Source organism: Conger conger, chromosome 18 (assembly GCF_963514075.1).
Source record: "Conger conger chromosome 18, fConCon1.1, whole genome shotgun sequence".
NCBI lineage: Eukaryota > Metazoa > Chordata > Actinopteri > Anguilliformes > Congridae > Conger > Conger conger.
The window spans coordinates 28,058,012-28,081,624 of NC_083777.1; the positions used below are offsets into that span (position 1 = coordinate 28,058,012).

General features: G+C 46.3%; 2 protein-coding genes across 3 annotated transcripts in view; one reads left to right on the forward strand and one right to left on the reverse strand.

The window, feature by feature from the left end:
- Positions 1–1,321, reverse strand: part of psme4a (proteasome activator subunit 4a) — a 49,094-nt gene extending 47,773 nt beyond the window's left edge. For both annotated transcript variants that reach the window (XM_061227859.1, XM_061227858.1), the window contains exon 1: positions 839–1,321. In XM_061227859.1, coding sequence (XP_061083843.1) covers positions 839–1,035 — 197 coding nt within the window. In that variant the 5' untranslated portion in view covers positions 1,036–1,321. The remainder of the gene's footprint in view (positions 1–838) is intronic.
- A 116-nt stretch (positions 1,322–1,437) lies between these two features.
- The window catches only part of wdr27 (WD repeat domain 27), a 72,632-nt gene continuing 50,456 nt past the window's right edge, over positions 1,438–23,613 (forward strand). The window contains exons 1-18 of the mRNA XM_061227586.1: positions 1,438–1,516; positions 3,569–3,789; positions 3,900–4,041; positions 4,492–4,616; positions 5,156–5,269; positions 5,937–5,988; positions 6,091–6,161; positions 6,807–6,924; positions 8,021–8,150; positions 9,987–10,078; positions 10,911–10,975; positions 11,542–11,657; positions 13,563–13,639; positions 16,031–16,115; positions 17,564–17,629; positions 17,728–17,837; positions 18,644–18,733; positions 20,919–21,040. Of these exons, the coding sequence (XP_061083570.1) occupies positions 3,607–3,789; positions 3,900–4,041; positions 4,492–4,616; positions 5,156–5,269; positions 5,937–5,988; positions 6,091–6,161; positions 6,807–6,924; positions 8,021–8,150; positions 9,987–10,078; positions 10,911–10,975; positions 11,542–11,657; positions 13,563–13,639; positions 16,031–16,115; positions 17,564–17,629; positions 17,728–17,837; positions 18,644–18,733; positions 20,919–21,040 (1,758 nt within the window). The 5' untranslated portion in view covers positions 1,438–1,516; positions 3,569–3,606. The remainder of the gene's footprint in view (positions 1,517–3,568; positions 3,790–3,899; positions 4,042–4,491; positions 4,617–5,155; positions 5,270–5,936; positions 5,989–6,090; positions 6,162–6,806; positions 6,925–8,020; positions 8,151–9,986; positions 10,079–10,910; positions 10,976–11,541; positions 11,658–13,562; positions 13,640–16,030; positions 16,116–17,563; positions 17,630–17,727; positions 17,838–18,643; positions 18,734–20,918; positions 21,041–23,613) is intronic.

Genomic DNA, 23,613 nt, shown 5'->3' on the forward strand with positions numbered 1-23,613 from the left:
CTGCTGAAGCTTTTAGTGCTAGGCTAGCTAAAATATCATCGTAACTACCAGAAAAAGATTTGGCTTGTCAGCTGTATGCAGACATATAGCTAGCTAGCTAGCTAGCTAGCTAGCAAGCTAGTTTTACCATTAGCAAAAAACATTATGTCCACCTAGCCGACTAGCATGCTAGTTATTTTTTTAAGCTAACGCTGACATCTGGTCTTCATTCAGGATTCAAGATAGCCATTTGAGAGTTAACACAACGGTAGCAGCGACAATTTTGATATTCAAAATGTTTTCAAGATTCTAACGATAACCGCTTCAGAATCACTGCGGCTACAGTTTAACGGTATCAACTGTGTGAATAATAAAACAAGATTGCTAACGAATACCCAACAAAAAAACTAAATATAATAATCAACAAGCAAAGGAGCCACCTCGTAATGTTGGCTTTCAAATTATAACACTGCAGCTAGTTAGGGCTAACAAGCTAGCAAGCAAATACGACTGGTTGTAAAAGCATTGTAACATTACCGGCTTCAGTTTTAAATAAACTTTAATTAGTTAGATTTAATTCAAGGCTACCCAATTGTTAGCAACTAAGCGTCGATATAACAATATGATGTTCCCCGACTTAATATAAATGTTTTACTTTTATTTTCGAGAAGCTATTTGACTGAATACACTATAAAGAATAAGCTTTATTCTTGACAGCTGCCTGGGGTTTATTTCTGGGCCTGGTCTATCCTCACACAGCCAGGCCGTGATATGCCATTTTCACTCGGTGTGCACTCTTTTAAAAAGCCCACGGAACTCACAAAGTATTTTTAAAAAATGCAAAAATACCCTTACTTACGTAGAAAGTTTCCTTGTCCAGAACAGGACTCCGGGCCATAATTCCCTAAGCTGGACAGCCCGGCCCAAATTACCTTTGATTTGGCCCAAAATGTCATTGGATTCCTCGTCTAATTTATCCGCGTATGGAAGTAGTTTATTGTAGACGATGTCTTTTTGAGGGACAAAACCTAATACCTCAGCCTCGTCTTTTTTCATATTACAGTTTCCAAACCGTTATTTATTTTTTCCCTTTGTTGTCTCTTTAGCTATACTTGCTCCAACGTTATGTGTTCAACTCGTACAAAGTTGTATTATTAGCTAGCTACCCAGCTAAATCTTATTTGGCATAACTTGCGAAGCACAGTGACATTTCCTTAACGTTAATCCGTTTATGCTAGAAAGAATATCGGCACTTAGGATCCCAGTCTCTTCTGACCTCCACTGTCATAACGTACATTCACTCATACTCAATCTCCTTGTTACTCATACATTACATTCCCAATCTCCATCCAGAGAATCAGGCACACATTTAAACTCCGCCCTCCACAGACAAATCGTCATATCCGCCATGACTCAAACTATCCCAGGTCAACAAACTCAGAATTTCTTCCGGGGTATGCACCGCAGTCGAGTATCTGCAACATCAGCTTCCAACCAAGGAGCAGAGCACCGGAGAATGAATTGCTTGTCGTTGTCGGTAGATTATCCATTTCACAATTTTTGGGGGGTTTTAAGAACGATCATTGCAGCGGTAATGGTAGTTAATTACTGTGACAAATGCAAAATACATGAAAATCAAGAAGCTCAGGTCTTATCACACTATTCGTTTTGAAAAACAAATATACGATGTTAATTTAATTGTTTTGTTGGGGTATGATAATTTTAAGTTGGTGATTCATTGCAGGCAGTTCAAAGAACATTATGTTATTATTTCAAAACAAGAACTACATTTACCAACATACTATGCACAATGGTCTACTTTAGCGTTGCTGAAAGGTTTGTCCACAACACACACACAAACAACATCACCACAATTTTAGGACTTAGGACTTTTCTGGGCTCCAGACCATTCAGTTGAAGATGGGAATTAAATGGAAACCCCAAAACTATGACTGCCTGCCAACAGACTCAATTACTTTTGGAAAAATAATGATGATATTCAGTGAAACTTTGTAACGTGCAACTGGTTAATAGTAAATACAAACATGTTGGGTGGCTAGAAGTGTCATGCTTCATAGGTGAAATCCTCAAATCCTTGACAAACAGGGAGCTTGAATAACTTCTATATCTTTCTTATGCGGCTTCAAGCACTGAAGCATGTCGTTATGTTCTTAATTTAATAATATATTAATGGTTAAACTGATAACTCCTGGATAGTCAAACAATGATATAACTTGGTTTAGGCTTCATGTGGTTGCTATCCACTTATTTTTACAGCATTAAATGTTGCTATTTTCAATTATGTTGTTCATGCAAAGTTGTGGGAACCAACACAATTTATGGTATTCTGACATCAGTGTTAGCCCACATATCATATATTTTCCCAGCAGTGTCAGACTAGTTTACTGCATACGAGATCTCAGTGTGTTAAAAGACCACATAGATCCAGAATGCACAGTATTACCCACCCAGTTTTATTAATGATCCACAGAATGGAAGAAAATTCCATCAATCTGAAATTTTAGGAAGGGCTTATGTGAGATTGTTATTGTCTTGGCCTTCAATCACTCAAGATTGGAACTGAAAGTTTCATTGCACCCGCCTTTCGCAATCACATATCATATAATCAGATACTGATAGCCTTCGTCTTGATTCGGGGGGTAGATGAGGTTACGCGATGGGTAAACCCAGAGTTCAGAGAGTTAACCAAAGATCTTAGAAGATAGCTCATGTGTTGTCTCTGGGTAAACTACAGACCTCTGGTTTCCTCCTTTACCCTCATTGCCACATTTCCAATAACAATAACTACGACATGGACTCCCCCTGGTGGGCACAGCTTGGAATTGGCATTTGAAACGCCATTCCTGCAAAACTGAACAATAGTCGGTTGATTGTGCTTATTTGACATTAAATTAATTTATGCATGTTTCAGAATAAAAACACAAAATCCATAAAATTGCATCGTTGAAATCAAGTTTTGTGAATGCATTTTTTTCTGCGGCAAACGGTTTGACATTACACATGAAACATGACTATTCGTTGCATTTTGTTTCTAGGCAACCGCAAGCTGTTAACGTTAGCTTGTTAGCAAACGAATATAATCTAAAAGTTAGTTAGCCGTTAGCTATTTTGGAGAATATGTTTTTCAAAATGCAAACATTGCAATTTTCAAAGAATTTGTAGCTTTACGTGATTTGGCGACTTTGTTTTGGGCCAGTTTCTATATTTTAAGTAATTGCAGCTAGCTATATAGCAAGAGGTTATTAGCAAGCTAAGGTTAGAAATTAGACAAGTTAGCCATATCGCTAGCTGGCTAGCTAATGTTAGCAAGCTAATGAGAAAACGACGCCAACTCTTCCTTTTAAAAACATATCGTATGTGAGTATTGCTATTTTTGATAAGGTATCAAGCATAGTTAACGTTAGCTAACAGCAGATAATACCATAATGAGATTTCCCTGTCTCAGTCGCAAGCCATACAAGTAAGTTAAGTTGGCATTTAATTTTAACAAAGGAAACTATTCGCCATTTCTTTGACCAGGTTGTCAATGTAAAACAGTCAGCGTAAGTGACTGTTTTAACTGTTGTAGCTAGCTAGTGCATCCAAGCCGAGGTGTGCTGAAGGGATATGGCTGATGATGGGGATTCCAGTTTGGAGGAAGACCACGTTGCGATTGTGACAGAGAAGTTGAACCTGACTTCTCCTACCCCGGTATCTCATGTGCAACTTGCCTGCTGCAACTCCCACTGCGCTTTCCCATGGCAAGGCAACGAGCTGCGGATTTACATCAACACTGACTTTGGGGCAAAGGTAATCTCAAAACAGCTGTACCCCCAGATATTTTCTCAGACGGATCACTAAAATATGCTAATCACACTACGTTTCGTCCCCAAATTGATTAATCTTGTGCTCTGGTGTAGCCCCTGAATCTTATTGGTCACCATGAAAACGTATCTGCCCTGGCTTTTGGTGCAAGACAGGACCCACTTCTTCTCTGCTCTGCCTCTAATGATTACGTCATTGTGTGGGACATTGAGCAGTGCTACAGAAGAGACATCGAGGGTAAATGATACTGCGATTACTCTGTATATTATTAACCTGAGCATGACCCCAGAGAAGTAATGTCTTTATTCTGACATTGGAAGCAGGAAATTGAAATTGGGACACTGCTATTATACTGTTCATAAAACAGTGGATTTATAAATTGATAATTTAGTAAATATGTCGCCACGATTAATGAAGTCTGCTCAGCAAAAGAACAATGTAATGCGGTGTAAATTGTTATGAAGCTGGTTTGAGGGTTATATCTTAATAATAATAATAATAATAAAGCACAGATAAAGCACATTGGAAAATTATTTCTACTGAAAGGGCTTCGCCTCTGCTTTAAGCCTAATCTTAGCGCTGTAGAATTCACAGATTGAAAAGCACGCGGTGCAGTGGAGCTTTTCTTTGTTGCACGTTTGCAGTGCTCCCATGCCTTTGATACAGAGGTGACATGGTGTATTCCAGGTCTGATTGCTTCAGGGGTGGTCATCGGAACATGTCTGGGAAGGGCACAGCACCTGTCCCTGTGTTCTGAGAACGAGAAGGTGGCAGTTTGCTCAGGTGCGAAAACACACATATTAAACATCCAGGTGGGTTTACTTCTCCTCTTCGCTGTTATTTTCTCATTCTCCCACATTCACACCCTGAGTGATTCAGCTGAAGAGAACTGGTACATGCTCACATTTACATTCTACATCTAACTGAGTGATTTAAATAAAATATCAAAACTGGGGCTCCTGATGCCCCTGTTCTCCTCTTGAGGCTTTCCTTTAATAATAATGATGTTTCTTTTTGTTCTGTGTAATGGCGGTTTATTCAGAGAGAATCTACACTTGCCTTTGAGTTGTTTTTGGGTACATTACATTACATTACATTAATGGCATTTGGCAGACGCTCTTATCCAGAGCGACGTACAACAAAGTGCATACCCATGACCGGGCATAAGTGCGCTGAAAGACCGTCGAGGGAAGTACAATTTCAACTGCTACTTGTACAGCAAAGATAAGGACCAGGGCCCATATATATATTTTTTTTTAACAAACAAATAAACAAACAAACAACAAAGCAAAAGTGACCAAACTTAACTATCCACACTGAAAATACAGAGCCACTCTGTACTGCCTTCCAGAAAAGGGAGCTTGTTGTTTCTTTGTCGGGCCACCTGGGATCTGTGACGGCTGCGGAGTTCTGCCCGTGGGATGGGCACGTCCTCCTGACCTCCTCAGAGGACCGCACATTCAAGGTACTGCCATAGTGGTTTAGTAGCTGGGGATTCTGGGAGATGTAGTTGCATTGCGTGGCATTTGATCAGATTGATTAAAATAGTAATAATTCTATGAAAGGTTAAGATATTCAAATATAATATATGCAGAAGTGAATGCTTCGTAAGTCTCTTGAGTCAGGCCACCTACTAAGCAAATGCATACAAAAAACGGGGCGACATGGCTCAGGCAGTAAGAGCAGTCGTCTGGCAGTCGGAGGGTTGCCGGTCGATCCCCCGCCCGGGTTGTGTCGAAGTGTCCCTGAGCAAGACACTTAACCCCCAAATGCTCCTGACGAGTTGGTTGGTGCCTTGCATGGCAGCCAATTTCCGTTGGTGTGTGAGTGTGTGTATGAATGGGTGAATGAAAAGCATCAATTATACAGCGCTTTGGATAAAGGCGCTATATAAATGCCAACCATTTACCATTTACCAAAAAAGCTTGGCTGGATACCCAGTTTCCACTTCACATCATGCTTATTTTGTTCTGCTGCTATGGGCTAGGCATGTACTCTTCCTTTAATGCGAAGAAGCAGAAAATATTCTGTACCTGTTTACAAACTGTACACGAGAGAATTTATTTACATGATCATGAATGTACTTTTTTGCTGAGTTCCTATGTGATTGCTAATTTACCTGTTTTTTTAAGGTGTGGGATTTGAGAACGGAAGAGTGTCTGTATCAGTCTTCTGTGCTGTCAGGTATGGGAACTCATCATAGCAAACACAGCAGTGCATTTCTGAAACTGTTTTATAACGTGCGGTGTTGGGAAGATTAAAACACGTCCAATTTCTGTCCTGCAGCGTTTCCACTGCTTAGTTTGTTCATCAGTGAGGAGAAAAGGCAGCTGATTACTGGGTCAACTAATGGACAGGTTTGTGAAACACTCAGGCACACGCACACACTCACACACACACCTCACACACACCACACACACACGCCACACACACCATACACACACCATACACACACCTCACACACACCACACACACCACACCTCACACACACCTCACACACACCACACACACCATACACACACACCTCACACACACCACACACCTCACACACACACCAAACACACACACACTCACCTCACACACACCTCACACACACCATACACACACACCTCACACACACCACACACCTCACACACACACCAAACACACACACACACTCACCTCACACACACACCATACACACCTTGCACACATGCACACACCTCACACACGTACACGCCACACATACTCACACACACAGACACACACATACACCTCACACGCACGCACCACACACACCTCACACAAGCATGCACCACACACGCAGCACACACACACACACACACACACATACGCACGCACACACGCACACACTCATACACACACACACACACACACACGCACACTCACACACTGACCTTGCTCAGACCACACACACATACACACACATTCTCACACACACACACACACACACACAGTTTCCACACCACACTCTGCTATCCCTGATCTCCCTGTGGTCTCAGGTGTGGGCCTTCAGCCTCCCTGAGGACTTCAGGTGTCGTGTGGTGAGCCGTGTCGACCTGCAGAAGGTGGAGCAGAGGCGTCTGAAGCACATGGAGGGCAGTCCCGCGAACAAGCCAGGTAAGGCCTGTACTGCCCAGAGACCAGCGCACCACTTCCAGGTGAAGAAATCCACATTTCCCTCCGTCTCCAAGCTCGGGTCTCGCTGTCCATCTGGCCAAGAGTAGGATTTCATTCTATTGAAAATGTCACAAACCATTGAATTTGCTGATGCATTTCACATCCGTGTTTGACTGACTTCTTTATTATTTTGTTTGCTTTGATTTTAAAATATATGACGGATCGTTATTTCACGATGATGTGCCCTGCGTTTGAGTAGATATTTATGATTATGCATCTAACCAAGACTGACAAGTCTTGTACGAATAACAGAAAAATAATAAGGCCACTGATGAAATAACGCATTACATTTTTATGTTGATTAATATTCCATTGCAAATTCTTTATTTGTTCAGTTGGGAACCATTATTCGGAACAATGTTTATTCAGCCCGTTTGCGTTCTGAAATGTGCAACAGTACTGAGGATTGAGAGTCATACTCGTCATGCTTTCATTGATAATTACTCGAGGGTCTCCATACATTTTCCACAGTGGCTTTCCAGCAGTAAGTGGGCTTGCCTGCTGGCTTGTTATACAGAGGTTTCTATCCTTTCAATGATGAGCTCTGTCTCTCTCTCCCTCCCTCCCTCCATCCATCTCTCTCCCTCTCCCTCTCTCCCTCCCTCTATCCCTCCATCCATCCCTCTCTCTCCCTCTCTCTCTCCCTCCCTCCATCCCTCCCTCCTCCATCTCTCCCTCTCCCTCCCTCCATCCCTCCCCCCTTTATCTCTCTCTCTCCCTCTCTCCCTTCATCCCTCCCTCCTCCATCTCTCCCTCTCCCTCCCTCCATCCCTCCCTCTCTCTCCCTCTCCCTCCCCCTCCCTCCCTCTCTCGCCCGCTCTCCCTCTCCCTCTCTCTCTCTCCCTCTCCCTCTCCCTCATCCCTCTCTCACTCGCTCTCTCTCCCTCTCCATCCCTCCCTCTCCCTCCATCCCTCTCCCTCTCTCTCCATCCCTCTCTCCCTCTCCCTCTCCCTCTCCCTCCCTCCCTCCCTCCCTCCGCCCTCTCTCGCTCTCTCTCGCTCTCTCTCTCTCTCCCTCCCTCCCTCCCTCCCTCAGAGAGACAGCCCCGGTGCCAGTCTCCAGGCTCTGTCCCTGGGGAGCAGGCAGACACAGTGGAGACCTCACGGCCTGTTCTGCGACTCTCTCCCTGCACTGCGCTGCCCGGCTGTGTTCAGGACCAGGAGAGGTGCGGGAGACTTGCCTGCTCTATCTATTTATTTATTTAGTTTCCATGGGCCTGTCCTCTTAAATCTACAGCATTGAAATGAATCAGAAAAGTGAGGTGGACACATAGGCCAAGGAAAACCAACTGGAGGCATGAAGCAAGCCAAGGCATGGCACCATTAACGGCACTCTAACAAACATTAGCAGGGCTAATTCAGAGACGATTCTGTCCTAATTGTTTTACAGGGCTCATTCCTAGATGACTTTGCTGCAGGAATGGGTTCAGTTTTTGTTCCAGTGCCTTCAATTTGTTAGGTCATGTGCCCCCCCCCCCCCTCCTCTCCGTTTTGATTTACATGGGCAGAAAGTTGAAGAACCTCCAGGAAAATGTAATATCATAAACTCGTATGCTATAAAAATGATGTTTATTGCATTTGCTTGCCTTTAAAGTTTTTGAAGTGTCAATGCAGCTCATAGGTCAAGAAATGTTTCCATATGCAGGGCTGCTAGGGCATATGTCTTTATTAACAGGGAGTAATGGGGTATGGGCGTTTCCATAGTGACAGCAGGAAACTGTGTATTAAAGGGCAGTTAAAGTGGCATTAAAGGTCCCAAGTTGTAAAAACAGCAGCAGTTGCCATGGTAAACAGGTGCTCAGAAAGCTGGCAACTGGTTGGGCATAATGTAGGTCACTGGGGGGACTGGCCTAAATGGGGAACAACAGAACAGACTGGACAGAAGTGTCCCAGGTCTGACCTAGTTCTGAAGCGGGTCTCGTTAGGTGACTTAGTAAGCCACTGGTCTCGTAAACAGGGACTTTGTTATTGGGAAGATTGAAGGACTCTTTGAAGGAAGAACAATGTTGCTCTTCTGCACTTTTATTCAAAAGTTAAAAAACTTTACACATTGAAAAAAGACCCATAATGAAGTATTAAGGAAAATAAAATTGTCAACGTCGTACAACACCGGTCATAAATTAGCCGAAGGCACCATTCAGTCGGTAGCATCTGAACACTATGTCTTTGGCGCCACACAAACGGGTTGCAGATTTGTGTTCTTCTTGTACTCGTGCGTGAAGTTTGTGGTCGAGTGTTGGAGGCATCAAACCCCTTGACTTCACCGGTGAGGGTCAGCCAAACGTCTCCTTCTCTGCCATCCTCTCCCCAGTCACGCTGCAGGATGAAGGGCCTTTGGCTCCGGGCCTCCTGGGTGTGATTCACACAGTGCAGACTGAAGGCAGGGAGGGATCCAGCCTTGGATAATCCCAGCGTTCCCATTTCTCCGGTTTTGGAGTGTTTTTCCCGAACGCGGGATACTATGTCCTCCCCAGTGGACTCAGGGAGTGGACGCCATGGCTGTGTTCAGAACAGCTCCCTATAGGCTATATAGTCCACTATTTAGGCAATCGGCCATTTTGTAGGGTGTCCAAATGTTTGGTATCAAATTTGACACCCTAAATAGCTCACTCAGTATTCCCCACAATGCACCGCAAAATGTAGGGTTTTTTTTGTCAAGATGGCAATGGCCCGCTGCGCTCGTGTACAAATGTAAGAACGTTTTTTATTTAATTGTTTATTAGTTATTAAGCAGAGAAATAATTAGTGCAAGTGCACAACGAGCCAGGAAAACCCTTGTTCGAAACAAACCAAAAAAAAAAAACATTAACGTTTCTTGCCTGCTACAAGCGCGTTGCTAAGTGACCTGCTCAGAATCAGTTTTGTCTGAAATAGTCTTCTCTTCACCTCTGGACCTCTCTCCAGCAGTCTATGTAGATTTCCCTATGTACTGTACAGGAAGTGAGCGAATGAGTGAGCCAATCAGAACGCAGCCAATGTCTCCTCTCGAACCCGCCGTGCAGGTGCGGGAACCTCTACTGGATCGGCAGCACGGACAGCCTCTTCCTGCTGGACCTGGACGCAGCCGAGCTCCGCACCGCACTGTACCTCAAAGGTGACCTGCAGCCCTTCTTCCTCTGGGATCTTTACCTGCGTGGCTGTGTGTGTGTGTGTGTGTGTGTGTGTGTGTGAGTGTGTGAGTGTGTGTGGGGCTGTGTGTGTGTGTGTGTGTGGGAGTGTGTGAGTGTGTGTGTGTGTGTATGTGTGGGTGTGTGTGTGTGTGTGTGTGTGTGTGTGTGTGTGTGTGTGTGTGTGTACAAATGAATTACATATTGCTGGGTGGGGGTACAGTTTTGTATACCTATAAAGGGTACCGCCCCAGCAACAGGCATTTGTACCTTTTTAGGCACTTTTCATTCCTTCATTTCTGAGAGCGCAGCCTCAATCAGGAAGCCTCTGTAATTCAACAGCGGTGGCAGGAGACGGTACAGCTACAGCACTGTCACTGTTTACCGTCACGCGTCGGCTCCTGTTCTCTGGCCCCGCTGCCGTCACGCGGCCTGCTGTCCGCTCCTCTGGTGCTGTATGGAGCATGACATGGCTGTGCCGTGCAGGCTCAGGGGAACGATGGCCACTGAAGGTTACATGCGATAGGTCACATTATCATAAGCAGCTGATACACAGCATAGCGGAGCGTGACTGTGACTTTATGAAGGATACAACATGAAGTGGTTAGGGCAGACACATTCTTTTGTATGGTAAAATAAAAGCCATTTGTCAATGTTTTGCCTTTTTTTTTTTTTTTTGTCAGGTGCTGAAAACTACTTGACAAATCAAATGACTTATTATATTTTTGAAAGGGCTTGAAAAAACATTTTAAGTGTGGCTTTTGAGTGGAGCGGGCTCACGTTTTACTTTTGCAAGTTTAACTTTCTTTTCTGTCGTAGACTATCCAAATCTGACATTTTCCATGGCTGGATCATGGGCCATTCATCAAAGAGACAAGGACAAGGCATGCACCGCCCCCCCCCCCCCCTCTCCATTCCACACTTACATAAACGATCACCGCTCGGATGAAGGAGTTTTCATAACCTGTGTCATACACATACTAATCCCCTTAACTTTTGCATGTCCACTGTTCTATGAAAACATTTCTCCAGTTGACTGTGATTTCCCATAATGCTAGTTATACATGTTTCTTTGCCACATTTCTGTGCAGTATTTATACAGCTGAAATTCCTTTCTGTGCTAGTCATGAATAATAACTAAGAATATAATTTATGCGGACAGATATTTTTTGTTTGTCCTTTAAGCTGTTTTTGACAGCTGTCTCAGTATTCACGTGTATAGCGCCTCTGTTGTTTTTACGACGCTGTAATTAGCACTTCACGGTTTGGTTAAGCCAGGGTTATTTGAAAAGCAAAGGTTTTGCAACCCGAAGGAAAGTAGGCTACCCCGTTCCAGCTGACAAACAGTTATGTATTGCAGCACACTAAGGGGACCTCATCTCTCTGTCTGATTTGGGAGATGACCCAATCGCTCTCTCTGTTTGGGTGTTCTCTCTCACTCTCTCTGTAGATCCTGTGTGTGATGTCATCTCCATTCGAGTCCGCCATCATCCTATTTGAGGTTCAGATGTCGGAGTATTCCCTCTCCCCCTGTCCGTGGGAGGAGATCTTGACTGTGTTCCCCAGGTATGGCGCTGATACATCCCCAAAATGTCCGCCACACCACACCACACCGCAGCGCGTGGGGTCTGACGCACGCTTTCAGTCGTAAACTGACAGGGTTCCTGACTCCATGTGTGTGTGTATCATGTGAGGTCAGCCCTCTGAAGACGGTGTGCTAGTCTGCGCTCACTGATCCAGTTTGCAGTTCATTAGCCCGTGAATTTTCATGTTGCGTTCGAGCGTGGAGCTGTTGGTAGTTAAGCTGTCGTAGATGTCGGCGTATTTATGCCGTGCCATGACATCACCGCCTGTGCTCTGCTCATTTGTGTGGGCACGTGTTCTCTCTTATCTGCTCCTCTCATCTCCCAGCCGGCCGTATTCATGGAACCACTAAAGCAAATTCGCAAACCAGATGGAATTCGTGGAAGAAATATGTTTTGTGACAAAAAAAAAAAGGTTTCCTTAAGAAGACAAGAGACTGCCACCTGTGTGATTTGCGATGAGTAGACTTTGGATGATCTGACCTCAGTGTGCTAGGAACTGGAAGGTGCAGTGAGACTTTTTAATGGAGTCCTGATGTCTGAGGAACCAAAAAATGCACAGCATCTGTCCTCAGTGGAACCTCAGATTTGGTGCGCACCTCCACAACCGGCTAACGAGAATGGGCATAAACAGTCCAGTTCAGTAATCCCCACTCTTGGTCCTGGAGAGCTGCTGGGTGTGCTGGTTTTTGTTATTTCCTTAATATCATCAACCAATTCAGACCCAAGAAATCAGGTGAGGTGAGTTAAACAGTGTAATTAACTGTTTTAATTGATCAACTAAGTGCTGAGTAACAACAAAAGCCAGCACGCCCTACGGCTCTCCAGGACCAGGAGTGGGGACCCCAGCACACCCTGCGGCTCTCCAGGACCAGGAGTGAGGACCCCAGCACAGCCTGCGGCTCTCCAGGACCAGGAGTGAGGACCCCAGCACACCCTGCGGCTCTCCAGGACCAGGAGTGAGGACCCCAGCACACCCTGCGGCTCTCCAGGACCAGGAGTGAGGACCCCAGCACACCCTGCGGCTCTCCAGGACCAGGAGTGAGGACCCCAGCACACCCTGCGGCTCTCCAGGACCAGGAGTGAGGACCCCAGCACACCCTGCGGCTCTCCGGGACCAGGAGTGAGGACCCCAGCACAGCCTGCGGCTCTCCAGGACCAGGAGTGAGCACCCCAGCACACCCTGCGGCTCTCCAGGACCAGGAGTGAGGACCCCTGGTCTAGTTGATAGCCGGGTATTCACCTCACCCTTTCTATGGCTTAAAGTGAAAATACAAACAAAGTGAGGGAAGAGGGACTCGGGCTGACCCTGCTGAGCTCAGCGGAGGGGCCGATATGAATCACAACACAAGCACTCTCCATGTGCAAAGTTCCAACACTCCAGCACAGAAGCGAACAGATGAGTCCGGAGATCGACGCCCAACCACAACACCCTCGCTCAGTGGAACACCGAGCTCAGCCTTCACTGAAGACTCCGCTGGCGGAGAAACAGCTTCCTATTGGCCTATTCTTACGCTGGATCCATGGTGCGCATTTTCGGGAGCTCCATAATTCCTGCAGGGTTTTTTTTAAAAAAAATTTTTTCCAAGGCCGTTCCCAACAAACACAGCAAATTCCCAGACAGGCACGGGTGGGCGCTGGCCCGGAGTGTCCGAGCGATTCCCAGCCAAACAGCAGGAGGCCCGGCTGCCTGGAACCCCCCCCCTGGCCCCCTCCGCTGATTTTTAATTAAAAATGAAATGAAATCAGGCCTCTGTTTCTCATCTCGATTTTAAATGAGTCGACAAGACACAACTGCTGAGTCAGGTAGCGCTGGGCAGCAGTGGTGGAAACTTATTTTTAACCCCCAGTAAGTGGCCTTCCCAATTCCTCGTTTTTCTGTTTGCAGTGGTCCGCTGTTGCCCGAGTCTCCCCTGAACGCAGTGCTGGTGAGGAAGGGGGTTCCTAAGCCAATCAAGAAGCCGGGTAAGAAGTGAGCCAAGTGCCCTGCTTCTCTCCGCCCTGTGTTTACAGACATGCGTCTTCGGCGAAAGGTGCTATCTAAACGATGTCATTCTGTTAACTCCACAAACGGGCCAGCGTGAGGCACGTAAATGCCTTGACCCGATCAGCGCAGTGTAAGCAGCAGGATCAGACCCGACCGTCAGCATTCCTCACGCGACCGACAAACGATGCAAACACCGCTCAAGCGGAGTTAACCCTGCGAACCGAGAAAGTACAAATTGTAAATACGTACAGACGACGCACGCCCGCAGCGGCCCGTGAGAATAGAAACGCACGGCCGTGCAGACGCCACGCAGATGCTGTGTGAGGAGTCGGGTTCCCCCGGGTTTGTGGCGGAAAGGCGGCCAGCGTTTGCGGTTCGTCCTGGCCGCTCCGCTCCACCGCCGCGAGGCCCCGCTCCGGACGGGCACGGTGACTCACGGTGGAAAAGAGATGGTATGAATTATAACGCTCGAGCGTGTCCTGCCCTGCACCTTAATGGCTTCCATACCGGTTTCCCCCCCGCTCACGCCTTGATCGATGGCCACCGCGTCGTGCGGATTGGTTATTAACGAGGGACCCCGAAGTCTGGCTGTCACGCGCTTGTCACGCATCCAGGGTGTATCCGTATTGTCCAGGATAAAAAAAAAGAAAAAAAAAAAAGTCTGCTTTCAGGCCTCATCCATCGGCATTTGGGGAAAACTGGGAAAGCCTTCGCCTTATGAAAGCAAACTAGCTAGCTAGCTAATGTTAGCTCATGTGCAAATTGCATTTAAAAACCTAGAAATTGCGACCAACCACCGTTACTTTGGGTCCCCCGCAGTGCTCTCTGTCACTCCTGTAGCTACCCTCTCTCATAGCCTCGTCATTCTCCTCTCCCCAATCTCTGCACTTTACTTCCCACAAATCCATTTAATTTATTTTCCACATACGTCAATTAGCAAAACTATTTTGATGACAGTATGTTAAACATTTGAAGTCACTTTCTCAGTCTTTGACGTGAAAATATAAGGAACATGTTAACTATCAACTGGGAGCGGAGGTAGTGTTTTTGGGAAACCGCACAAACACGTTTTAATGGATAGGGAAAAAATGATCTCACTCCGGTGTGGAAAAGGGTCGGACTGCTTGTCTTTGACAGCAGAGCTTTGCGTACACCCCCCACACACACACATGCGTGCACACACACATGCACACACACACACACACACACACACACACACTCACTCACTCAGACACACACACTCACACACACTTGCACACACTCGCACACACACAGATACACACTCATGCACTCACACTCACACACACACACTCACACTCACACACACACACACACTCATACTCACTCACACACACACACACACTCACACAGACACACACACACTCACTCACACACACTCACAATCACTCACACACACACACACACACTCACACATACACTCACACACACTCACACTCACTCACACACTCACACTCACACAGACACACACACACACTCACACACTCACACACTCACACAGACACACACACACTCACTCACACACACACACACTCACACACACACACACACTCACTCACACACACACACACACACACACACACACACACACACACACACACACACGCACAAAAACTGGTCCAGCAGGGTCTTAGCCTTACCTCATCACCTCATGCAGGTGTTTGAAAGACACACTATGGAAACTGAACTTTTTTATTGCTTTTGGCCGTTGCGTTTATTTATAAATTGGCTTCGTTGTGGTTCACACCATCTAAACGCATAATTTGATAATGTGGGATTCATCTACAAATTGTTTCTTAACTTTTTTTTTTCCCAGAAAACCTTTCATTGGAAACAAACTTTAAATGAAGCTTGTAATTTGCCAGGGGCCCTAGCCCGTAGCTGTCCAGCTGAAGATGAGGTGGATTGGGTTTACATGATAAATGAATTCTGGGATTGCCTTCCTGAACTTTTGGTCAGTGTCACTGGCATTCCTTTTGGAAGATAATCATGAACGTGATGTTCCATGACTCAGCTTCCGTAGTTTTTATTGCACAATTCCACGTTGGCCGCAGTGTTGCTTGATGATAGGTTGTTAAAGCATTCTCCCGTATGATGTGGTTTTATAGAGTAACGCAAGATAAGTAAAGCACTATAAAGATATTAGCCTTTGAAAAGATTCTTACCCTAGATGTCAGGTTTAGATTATTCGTACAAATATAAAGGTCCACTTGAGCCTAACTCTCTTCTTCTTCAAAAGCTCATTAGTTCAAAAGCAAAATTTGATAAATTAAAATGTGAATGTTTTACCGAAGCAGTGAAAAGTTGAAAATGATTCAGATTTGTTCATTATGTATGTGTCTGTCTCTCAGGTCCAGAAGTGAAAGTTGTTCAAATGGACCGGCCTTTGACCTTTCACCCACGCGTGAAGTCATCGGGATACGCAACACGCCCCTGGTGGGTTGGGTTCCAGGTGTGGGGGGTTAAGGAGGTCTTTGGACAGTTGTTAATTGGGGGAAAGTATGATTCTCCTCTAATCCCATCCGTCCTATTCAACACACTGGATGGATGTCACATTGAGATTTGCTATGGGTATGAGTAGAATTTACAGTAATTAGCCAAAGCAAGGAAGTACCTCCCTAAGAAAATAAACACTCTGATGAATGTGACGTTAGTTCCCGACCCTGGTTTTAGTCCTGTTGTTAATCGACTTGTCGGTCCAAACACTCTCTCACACACACACACACACACACACACACGCGACATGGCACTAGTTTTGTCCACAGAACAAGCTCAGGCTGTGCGCTGGTGCGGCTGGGAAGTCTCGGTCTGGTTCTGGCTGTTGAAAGAAAGGAACCCTGTTGGTTCTGTTAGAAATACATCTCTGCGTCCTTCTGCTTTCATGTGCCGCTCATCTGAGCCCAATTCAGTTTCAGCTGCACAAAATGGCGGTCCAAACTGGCAGGTGTTAACTTCAGCCCACAGTCAGTTTTCTTTTTTAACGAGTCACAGAGCATAAGATGTGCTTTTGAAGCAACCAAACATTTGGAGCGATTCAATAAAAAAATGAAAGCCCTTGAAGACCAAATATCTGCCTTTTTTTTTTTTTACCACAGTCATAACACGCAAAGTGTTTTTAATTCCTCTCTAACCTTAGACGCTTCTACATCTTCCTCGAGTTAGAAAACAACGGATTGAGCAAAGTCGTTCTCCGAAGAGGCCGCATATTTTCCCAGTGAGTGTGCGGAGCTGCGCATTTTTGCGTGAGAACGCGGCGTTAGGCGGTCACCCCCCGAAAGCGCCTGCGGTTGGTGAAGGAAGCCCCCGCGAGGCCCTGGACAAACACGGTCTGGGGGAGTGCAGATGGTCCGAGCACTGACCCGAGTGGCACTGAAACCCAAACCTTGTGTAACCTGCTGAGGTTCCAGCGTGGCTGAGGGAGCCTTCCCCCCTCACAGGGGGCTCACCCGACCCCCATCAATCAGCCGGACTCCGGCCGTTCGGGCGTAGCGCGCGTGCGAGCACGTGTCCCGCCGCACACGCTCCCGAGCACCTTCCGGTCCTTTTCCAGAACCCTCGAAGCGCTTGGAGAGCAATTTTCACGACCCGGTTAGATGTGTGTGTCGGAGGGTATCGGAGCCGGGTTAGGCGCAATGACTGGTCAGATGAATACCTGGAGCACTCCCCAGATGAACACCTTTTGACTTGATTTCTGTGGTCAGACACAGCTGTGGTTAATCTGCGGGTCTGAGTGTGTGAGGACAGAGCGCTAGTTTAACCTTCGGACATAATGAGGTGAACACGGAAACTCAGTAGCTCGGTTTAAGTGCTGGGAGCTCTGGGATTTGACCGGCAGGCTGATACGTGTCATCTTTATTTATTTTATTGTTTTTTTTCTATTTCAGGGCATGCACAAACAAGGTTATCTCACCAAAGAAGAGTTCAATGTCCGTGAAAACGAGGAAGAAACCGTAAGCAGGGCTGTGTGAAACATGCAGCTTACATTGGCAGTAAATAGTTTTTGCTGTCTTTAATGCTGTAATGACCACCAGCCCTACCCGCCCCACAGACGGTGTATCTTGCCGGAGTACCCAGAAGACATCGCAGTGCCCACTGTTTTATACAACCAAGTAAGCGCAGCTGAAAGGCCAGCACCTGTCAGCTGCCTACAGTATTCAGGTGAGATGCACACGCACATGCACACACACACACGGACATGCACACACACACACACAGACACACACATGGACATGTACACACACAGTCACGCACACACACACGGACATGCACACACACAGTCACAAACGCACACACATGGACATGCACACAGACACACAGACATTCACACAGGCACACACACACACAGACATACACACACACACACACACACACACAGGGACATGTACACACACAGTCACGCACACACACGCGCACACACAGACATGCACACACACACAGTCACAAACGCACTCACACGGACATGCACACAGACACACACATTCACGCAGGCACACACACACACACACACACACACACACATAGTCACGGACACACACACACAGACATGCACACACACACATTCTCCTCTAGCCAGGCTTAATGTTGGGCACTTGTCAGTTGGTCCCTACATCAGCCCAGCTTATAAAAACTTTGGAGTTTAGAATGAGCCTTGGAGCAATCAGCCTTTCTCAGTCGACCTGTGGGAAACTATGGATCAGACCGATGCCAGTGCCGTGGACAAAGAATGCAGATCCTGGATCAGACCCCGGGGAGAGAACAACACAGACATGCGTACGGCTTCCAGAGTGATAAAACTAGGCCTTTTTTTTTTTTGGATGCACGTTTTATGCATATGTTAGTTTTATTTTTTTGGCTTATTTCTCACGCTTGATAAGTGTTGTGTTTTATTGACCTGGACGTGGTTGATGTCTGCGTTGGAGCTAATGATGGGTTTGTTTTTCCTCTCTCGGTATCCCTGCCTCTAGGAGATGGAAAGCACGTCCTGTGTGGTCTGGGAAACGCATCAGCGTTGCTGTACAAGTCCACGCTGGCTGGCACCACAGCTGTCTACACAGGTAGCGGGGCGACCGCACTCTGATTAACGTCCTCAGGCCCGTGTTTGTTTTAGCTCGGTGCACAAAGCTGGCCTTTTCTCTTTCCTCGCCCACAAGCCTGAAGTTCCCACAAAAAGCCAAAGTGTTGGCGCTCTTGCAGGTTTTAGACCCTCTCTCCTGCTATCGAGTTCGTTTGGGGTTGGCGCTCTTGCAGGTTTTAGACCCTCTCTCCTGCTATCGAGTTCTTTTGGGGTTGGCGCTCTTGCAGGTTTTGGACTCTCTCCCGTGCCATCGAGTTCTTTTGGGGTTGGCGCTCTTGCAGGTTTTGGACTCTCTCCCGTGCCATCGAGTTCTTTTGGGGTTGGCACTCTTGCAGGTTTTGGACTCTCTCCCGTGCCATCCAGTTCTTTTGGGGTTGGCGCTCTTGCAGGTTTTGGACTCTCTCCCGTGCCATCGAGTTCTTTTGGGGTTGGCACTCTTGCAGGTTTTGGACTCTCTCCCGTGCCATCCAGTTCTTTTGGGGTTGGCGCTCTTGCAGGTTTTGGACTCTCTCCCGTGCCATCGAGTTCTTTTGGGGTTGGCGCTCTTGCAGATTTTAGACCCTCTCCCGTGCCATCGAGTTCTTTTGGGGTGCCACGGGGAGCTCAGGCACTGGGAGGCTCTTAAGGAGGAGGGTCGAGTGGATCGATCTCCTCCTGATCCAGCGGCGCGTTTGAGGGGCACCCCCTAACCTGGCCGCTCAGAGCTGGAACGAAGGCTCTCCACAGTGGCGGGGAAAGCGTGTGTCTGAATGTTGAACAGAAACTGCGGAAGAGCTCCGGCCTGCGAAAGCGCTTATCTCTAGCCCCTGGGAGTGCATTCTCCACCTGCCATTAATTCTGAACGGTCTACCGTCAGAAAATCCCAAACACACACACACAGCTTCTGGAAGTTCCCGAATGAAGACGTTCAGAAACATTTTTTTTTATTTTACTTTACGGGGCAGCTGGCAGCTTGGTGGCTAAGTACATCACTGGGCCCCCGAAAGTTGGTGGTTCGAGCCCCGGTGTAGACACATTAAGATCCGTGCGGCTGTTGGGCCCTTGAGCAAGGGCCCTTTAAACCCCACATTACACATTTGTCCCCTGCTTAGTCTAATCAACTCCTAAGTCACTTTGGATAAAAGCATCAGCGAAATAACATTTATGCCCATCCGTGGATAGTATGGCGACTGAGAAACTAAGCCAGGAGGCATTCATGCAGTATGGCATGTTCAGAATGCAGTTTTCCATTTTCCATTACATGCTCAAAGTCGGTTAACATTTGCTTTTAGTGAAACTCGAGCGGGTTCAAATGCCTTGATTCAAACCAGGCCCCAAGAGTAATGATTTGAAGGGGGAGCCTGAAGTCCACTTAGCTGTCCTGCCTTTAGATCGAGTGTTTAAAATTTATTTGAAAATCGTGCGGCAGTTCTCGGCCAGGTTCTTACTGTTCCTGAACACGGGATGGGACGATACGCTCTGTCTCAGCTGTCCCTGACGGTTTATTGGACCTTCGCTGTGTCAGCGTCTCTGACAGCCAGCGTCCGTGTCCCGTTGGATCGCCACGTTTTCCCCCGACATCTTAAAGCGTTTCATTCAGAATTAACCCCCTTACCTCTCCTGTCCTCCTCTTCGATGGCCTGTATTTAAATTCACCTGAGTACTATCGGGCTCAGTCTGTTTGGAGGGGAAGGGCGCTGATTTAAAGAGCTGTCTGAAGTCAGGACACAGGACCTTAATTCTCTGGCTTTGTGGTCCCCCCCCCCAAACACCATTATTCAAAGAGGAGCAGTCTGCCAGGTGGGTTTCAAAGGCATGTGTTCGTTGAACGGAACCCAGAATAATATATAACTATTTTCTCTGCTTTGATAAAGCCGCATACCTCAGTGTGCATGTCATACTGAGAGTCCTAAAGCTCCTCCACAGATAAGGGGAACAGGAGTTTGGCACCGTATGACGGCTGCAGTACAGGTGGGCTTTCACTAGGGGGCAGCAGAAGAGTGAAGAAGTCTGTGGCGCCTTACTGTTTCAGGAATCTCCCATTTATTGGTAAAAGAACACCGTCTCCTCAGGATGTTAAGTGCATGAGTCATCTTCTATTGTGGTGGAGATTGCAAGGTGAGATGCATGTCCATTAACCCCTCTGGTCTGTCTGTCTGTCTGTATGTCTGTCTGTCTGTCTGCAGGCCATGACGGGCCCATCAACACCGTGGACTGGAGCTTCAACAGGAAGTGGGTCGTGACATCGGCTGAGGACCGGACGGTTCGGGTGTGGCCCATCGGGAACGCGGAACCGATCCTGATCATGGTACCGCCGCGCTCTCCGTTAACATCTCTCGGGTTACACTTTACAATTAGGTACATGAATTGTGCAATTATACACGAGAAAAAGAGGCTTATCATGAGATATTGTCCCTGCTGTGCGTTTGCAGGCCGATAGCCTCATGATGAGTCACAGCTCTCAGTGTGTTATTGCAGCTGTACAACAGGTTTACCAACAGGTTTATACATGTGAAAAAGGAATCAGTTTTTAACTTTTTTTTTTATTATGCCATTTTATCGACAGAACAGGGCGCTTCTGAAGTGTTGCTTGGTTACGAGTTTATGATATCTCTGATACAATGAACAACAAACAAACGTTAACAAAGCTGTTTGGTTTTGCTAAGTTTGGAGTGACTTATCGTGAGACAATGTCTCTCCTTTGAATGTGTCTCCGCCAATCAAACTGAGGTCGGAACTAACTGTTGCCTAATTGGCATTAAATAATGTGCCGTAGTTGTTAATCGTGAATCAATTATGTACAATCACATTAATCAAACATTAACTGATTTACTTCTTAATTAGGTAATGCCATTTCACGTAACATTATTGTGAAGTCTGACCTTTTTCTTGTTGGTGACAGTTGAGGTTTGTATTCTAAGCACAGTATTATACTGCACTGTCTAGGTTGTTAAAATAATGACTTTTTTTGTGACACGTTTTCAGTTCATTTCAGAATTAGAAATGAAAAAGTAAAAGTTTCCTCCTAAGGCCCACTTTATCTGATTTAACACAGGAAATGCTGAGCGCCCAATCTTTATTAGCATCTAGACTTAAAGGAAAACTCCAGCCAAAATCATAATTTGGTCCCCACCTTGAGAGTAATTTATGTATTTTCAAAGTGTCACGTGTAATACTTTAGCCCATGAGCATGGATAGGGCCCCACTCCACAGAGTGAAGTCACCCGGATATAGCACCCTCCTTAGAGTGTATGGTACCGTTCAGATTCATCTGCAGCAAGCTTTCAGAACTTGAGCTATGTCTTTCAATATCGTGAGTGAGTCTCCAGAGGAAAAGATGGCAAAATATTTATTGCCTTCACGCAGAATTCTATGGTGCAAAATACGCCTTCACTCGCTCAGATGTTAATAAGAAGAGTTATTCCCCTATTACTTCATTACTTCAAACGTTCTCGACGTTCTCAGACGAATGAGTTTGTTTTTGTCTCTGTGTAGTGTTTTTCAAATACAGGTCGCGCGGACTCTTCTGAGAGCACGATGGAAAATAGCAAATCATGATTTTGGCCGGAGTGTCCGGTGTGGACATCAAAGCCATTTCAAATCCATGCAAATGGGCCGTTTAACTAATGGCCCAATCTGCCATAGACGTACTCTATGATCACTGAGAAGGAAACTATTATTCAGATGTTTTACAAATGATGGTCATGTCCAGTTCTGCATCTGTGTAGCGTCGGCATGTGTCTCTCTAGTGACAGGATGATAAGTAATAGGTGTGTACATATTTTCTTACACACATACTGCATACTATACATCTCCCTAGAGCAGGGGTCAGCAACCCTGGTCCTGGAGAGCCGCAGGGTGTGCTGGTTTTTGTTTTCGCTGATTCAGACCCTCAGACCCAAAAAACCAGGTGAGGCGAGTTAACTGTGTAATCCACTGCTTTAATCGATCAATTAAGTGCTGAGTAACGACAAAAGTCAGCACACCCTGCAGCTCTCCAGGACCAGGGTTGCCGACCCCTGCCCTAGAGTAAAATTCCAGTTATGATCAGCTTGAAAATTGAGCTGGCCAAGCTGGTCATAAGCTGGTCAAGCTGGGTATGAGCTGGTCAACCAGCTAGTGCTGGTATCTTCTCTTTTTCAAAACATACAAATCATGTCAAGCTGGGAGCTGGTCTGAACTGGTCAACCAGCTAAACCATGTCAAGCTGGGAGCTGGTCTGAACTGGTCAACCAGCTAAACCATGTCAAGCTGGGAGCTGGTCTGCACTGGTAAACCAGCTACCAGCTTGAGCTGTTTGTTTTTTTAGGAGGGCTTGTATATCCATTTTTTTATAAATGGTACATAAAAACTGCCCATATGCACAAAGAAGTAGTTGAAAAGCCCGGCTGTATCATATCTGAAATTTCTTTTGGAGTGCCAAGCTTTTTTTCGCCTTTCTCTCATACGCACATGTATGCAATAAGAGCGCATTCTGAATGATTCCATTTTGGATAAAGTTATTACAATTATTATTATTATTGTATTTTTGGAAAACTGCACGAGAGATCATATGAAGGTCTTTGCTGCCAGTTCACGGCTCTCCAGCTTGCCGGGTAGATGAAATTCACCTCTAGAGACTGGTGGCCCCAGCCAATCAGGGGAAACGTAGGGGAAAGTGTGTTTCTTGGAGGGATATTCGGGCTCGCAGACAGCCGCTGCCCCAGGCTCTGTGTCTGCTGTATGTGGTCCAGCAGTTTGGAGAGAGCCACACGTGCTGACCTTTCCCACTTCCCCACTGGGATCCCGCGTCTTCCCAGAAGTCCCTCTGTTATTCATTTATTCCTTTACATCCTGTGTATCGTCAGCCAAAGTGGATTTCGTATTTTCAGCTGCCGCTAA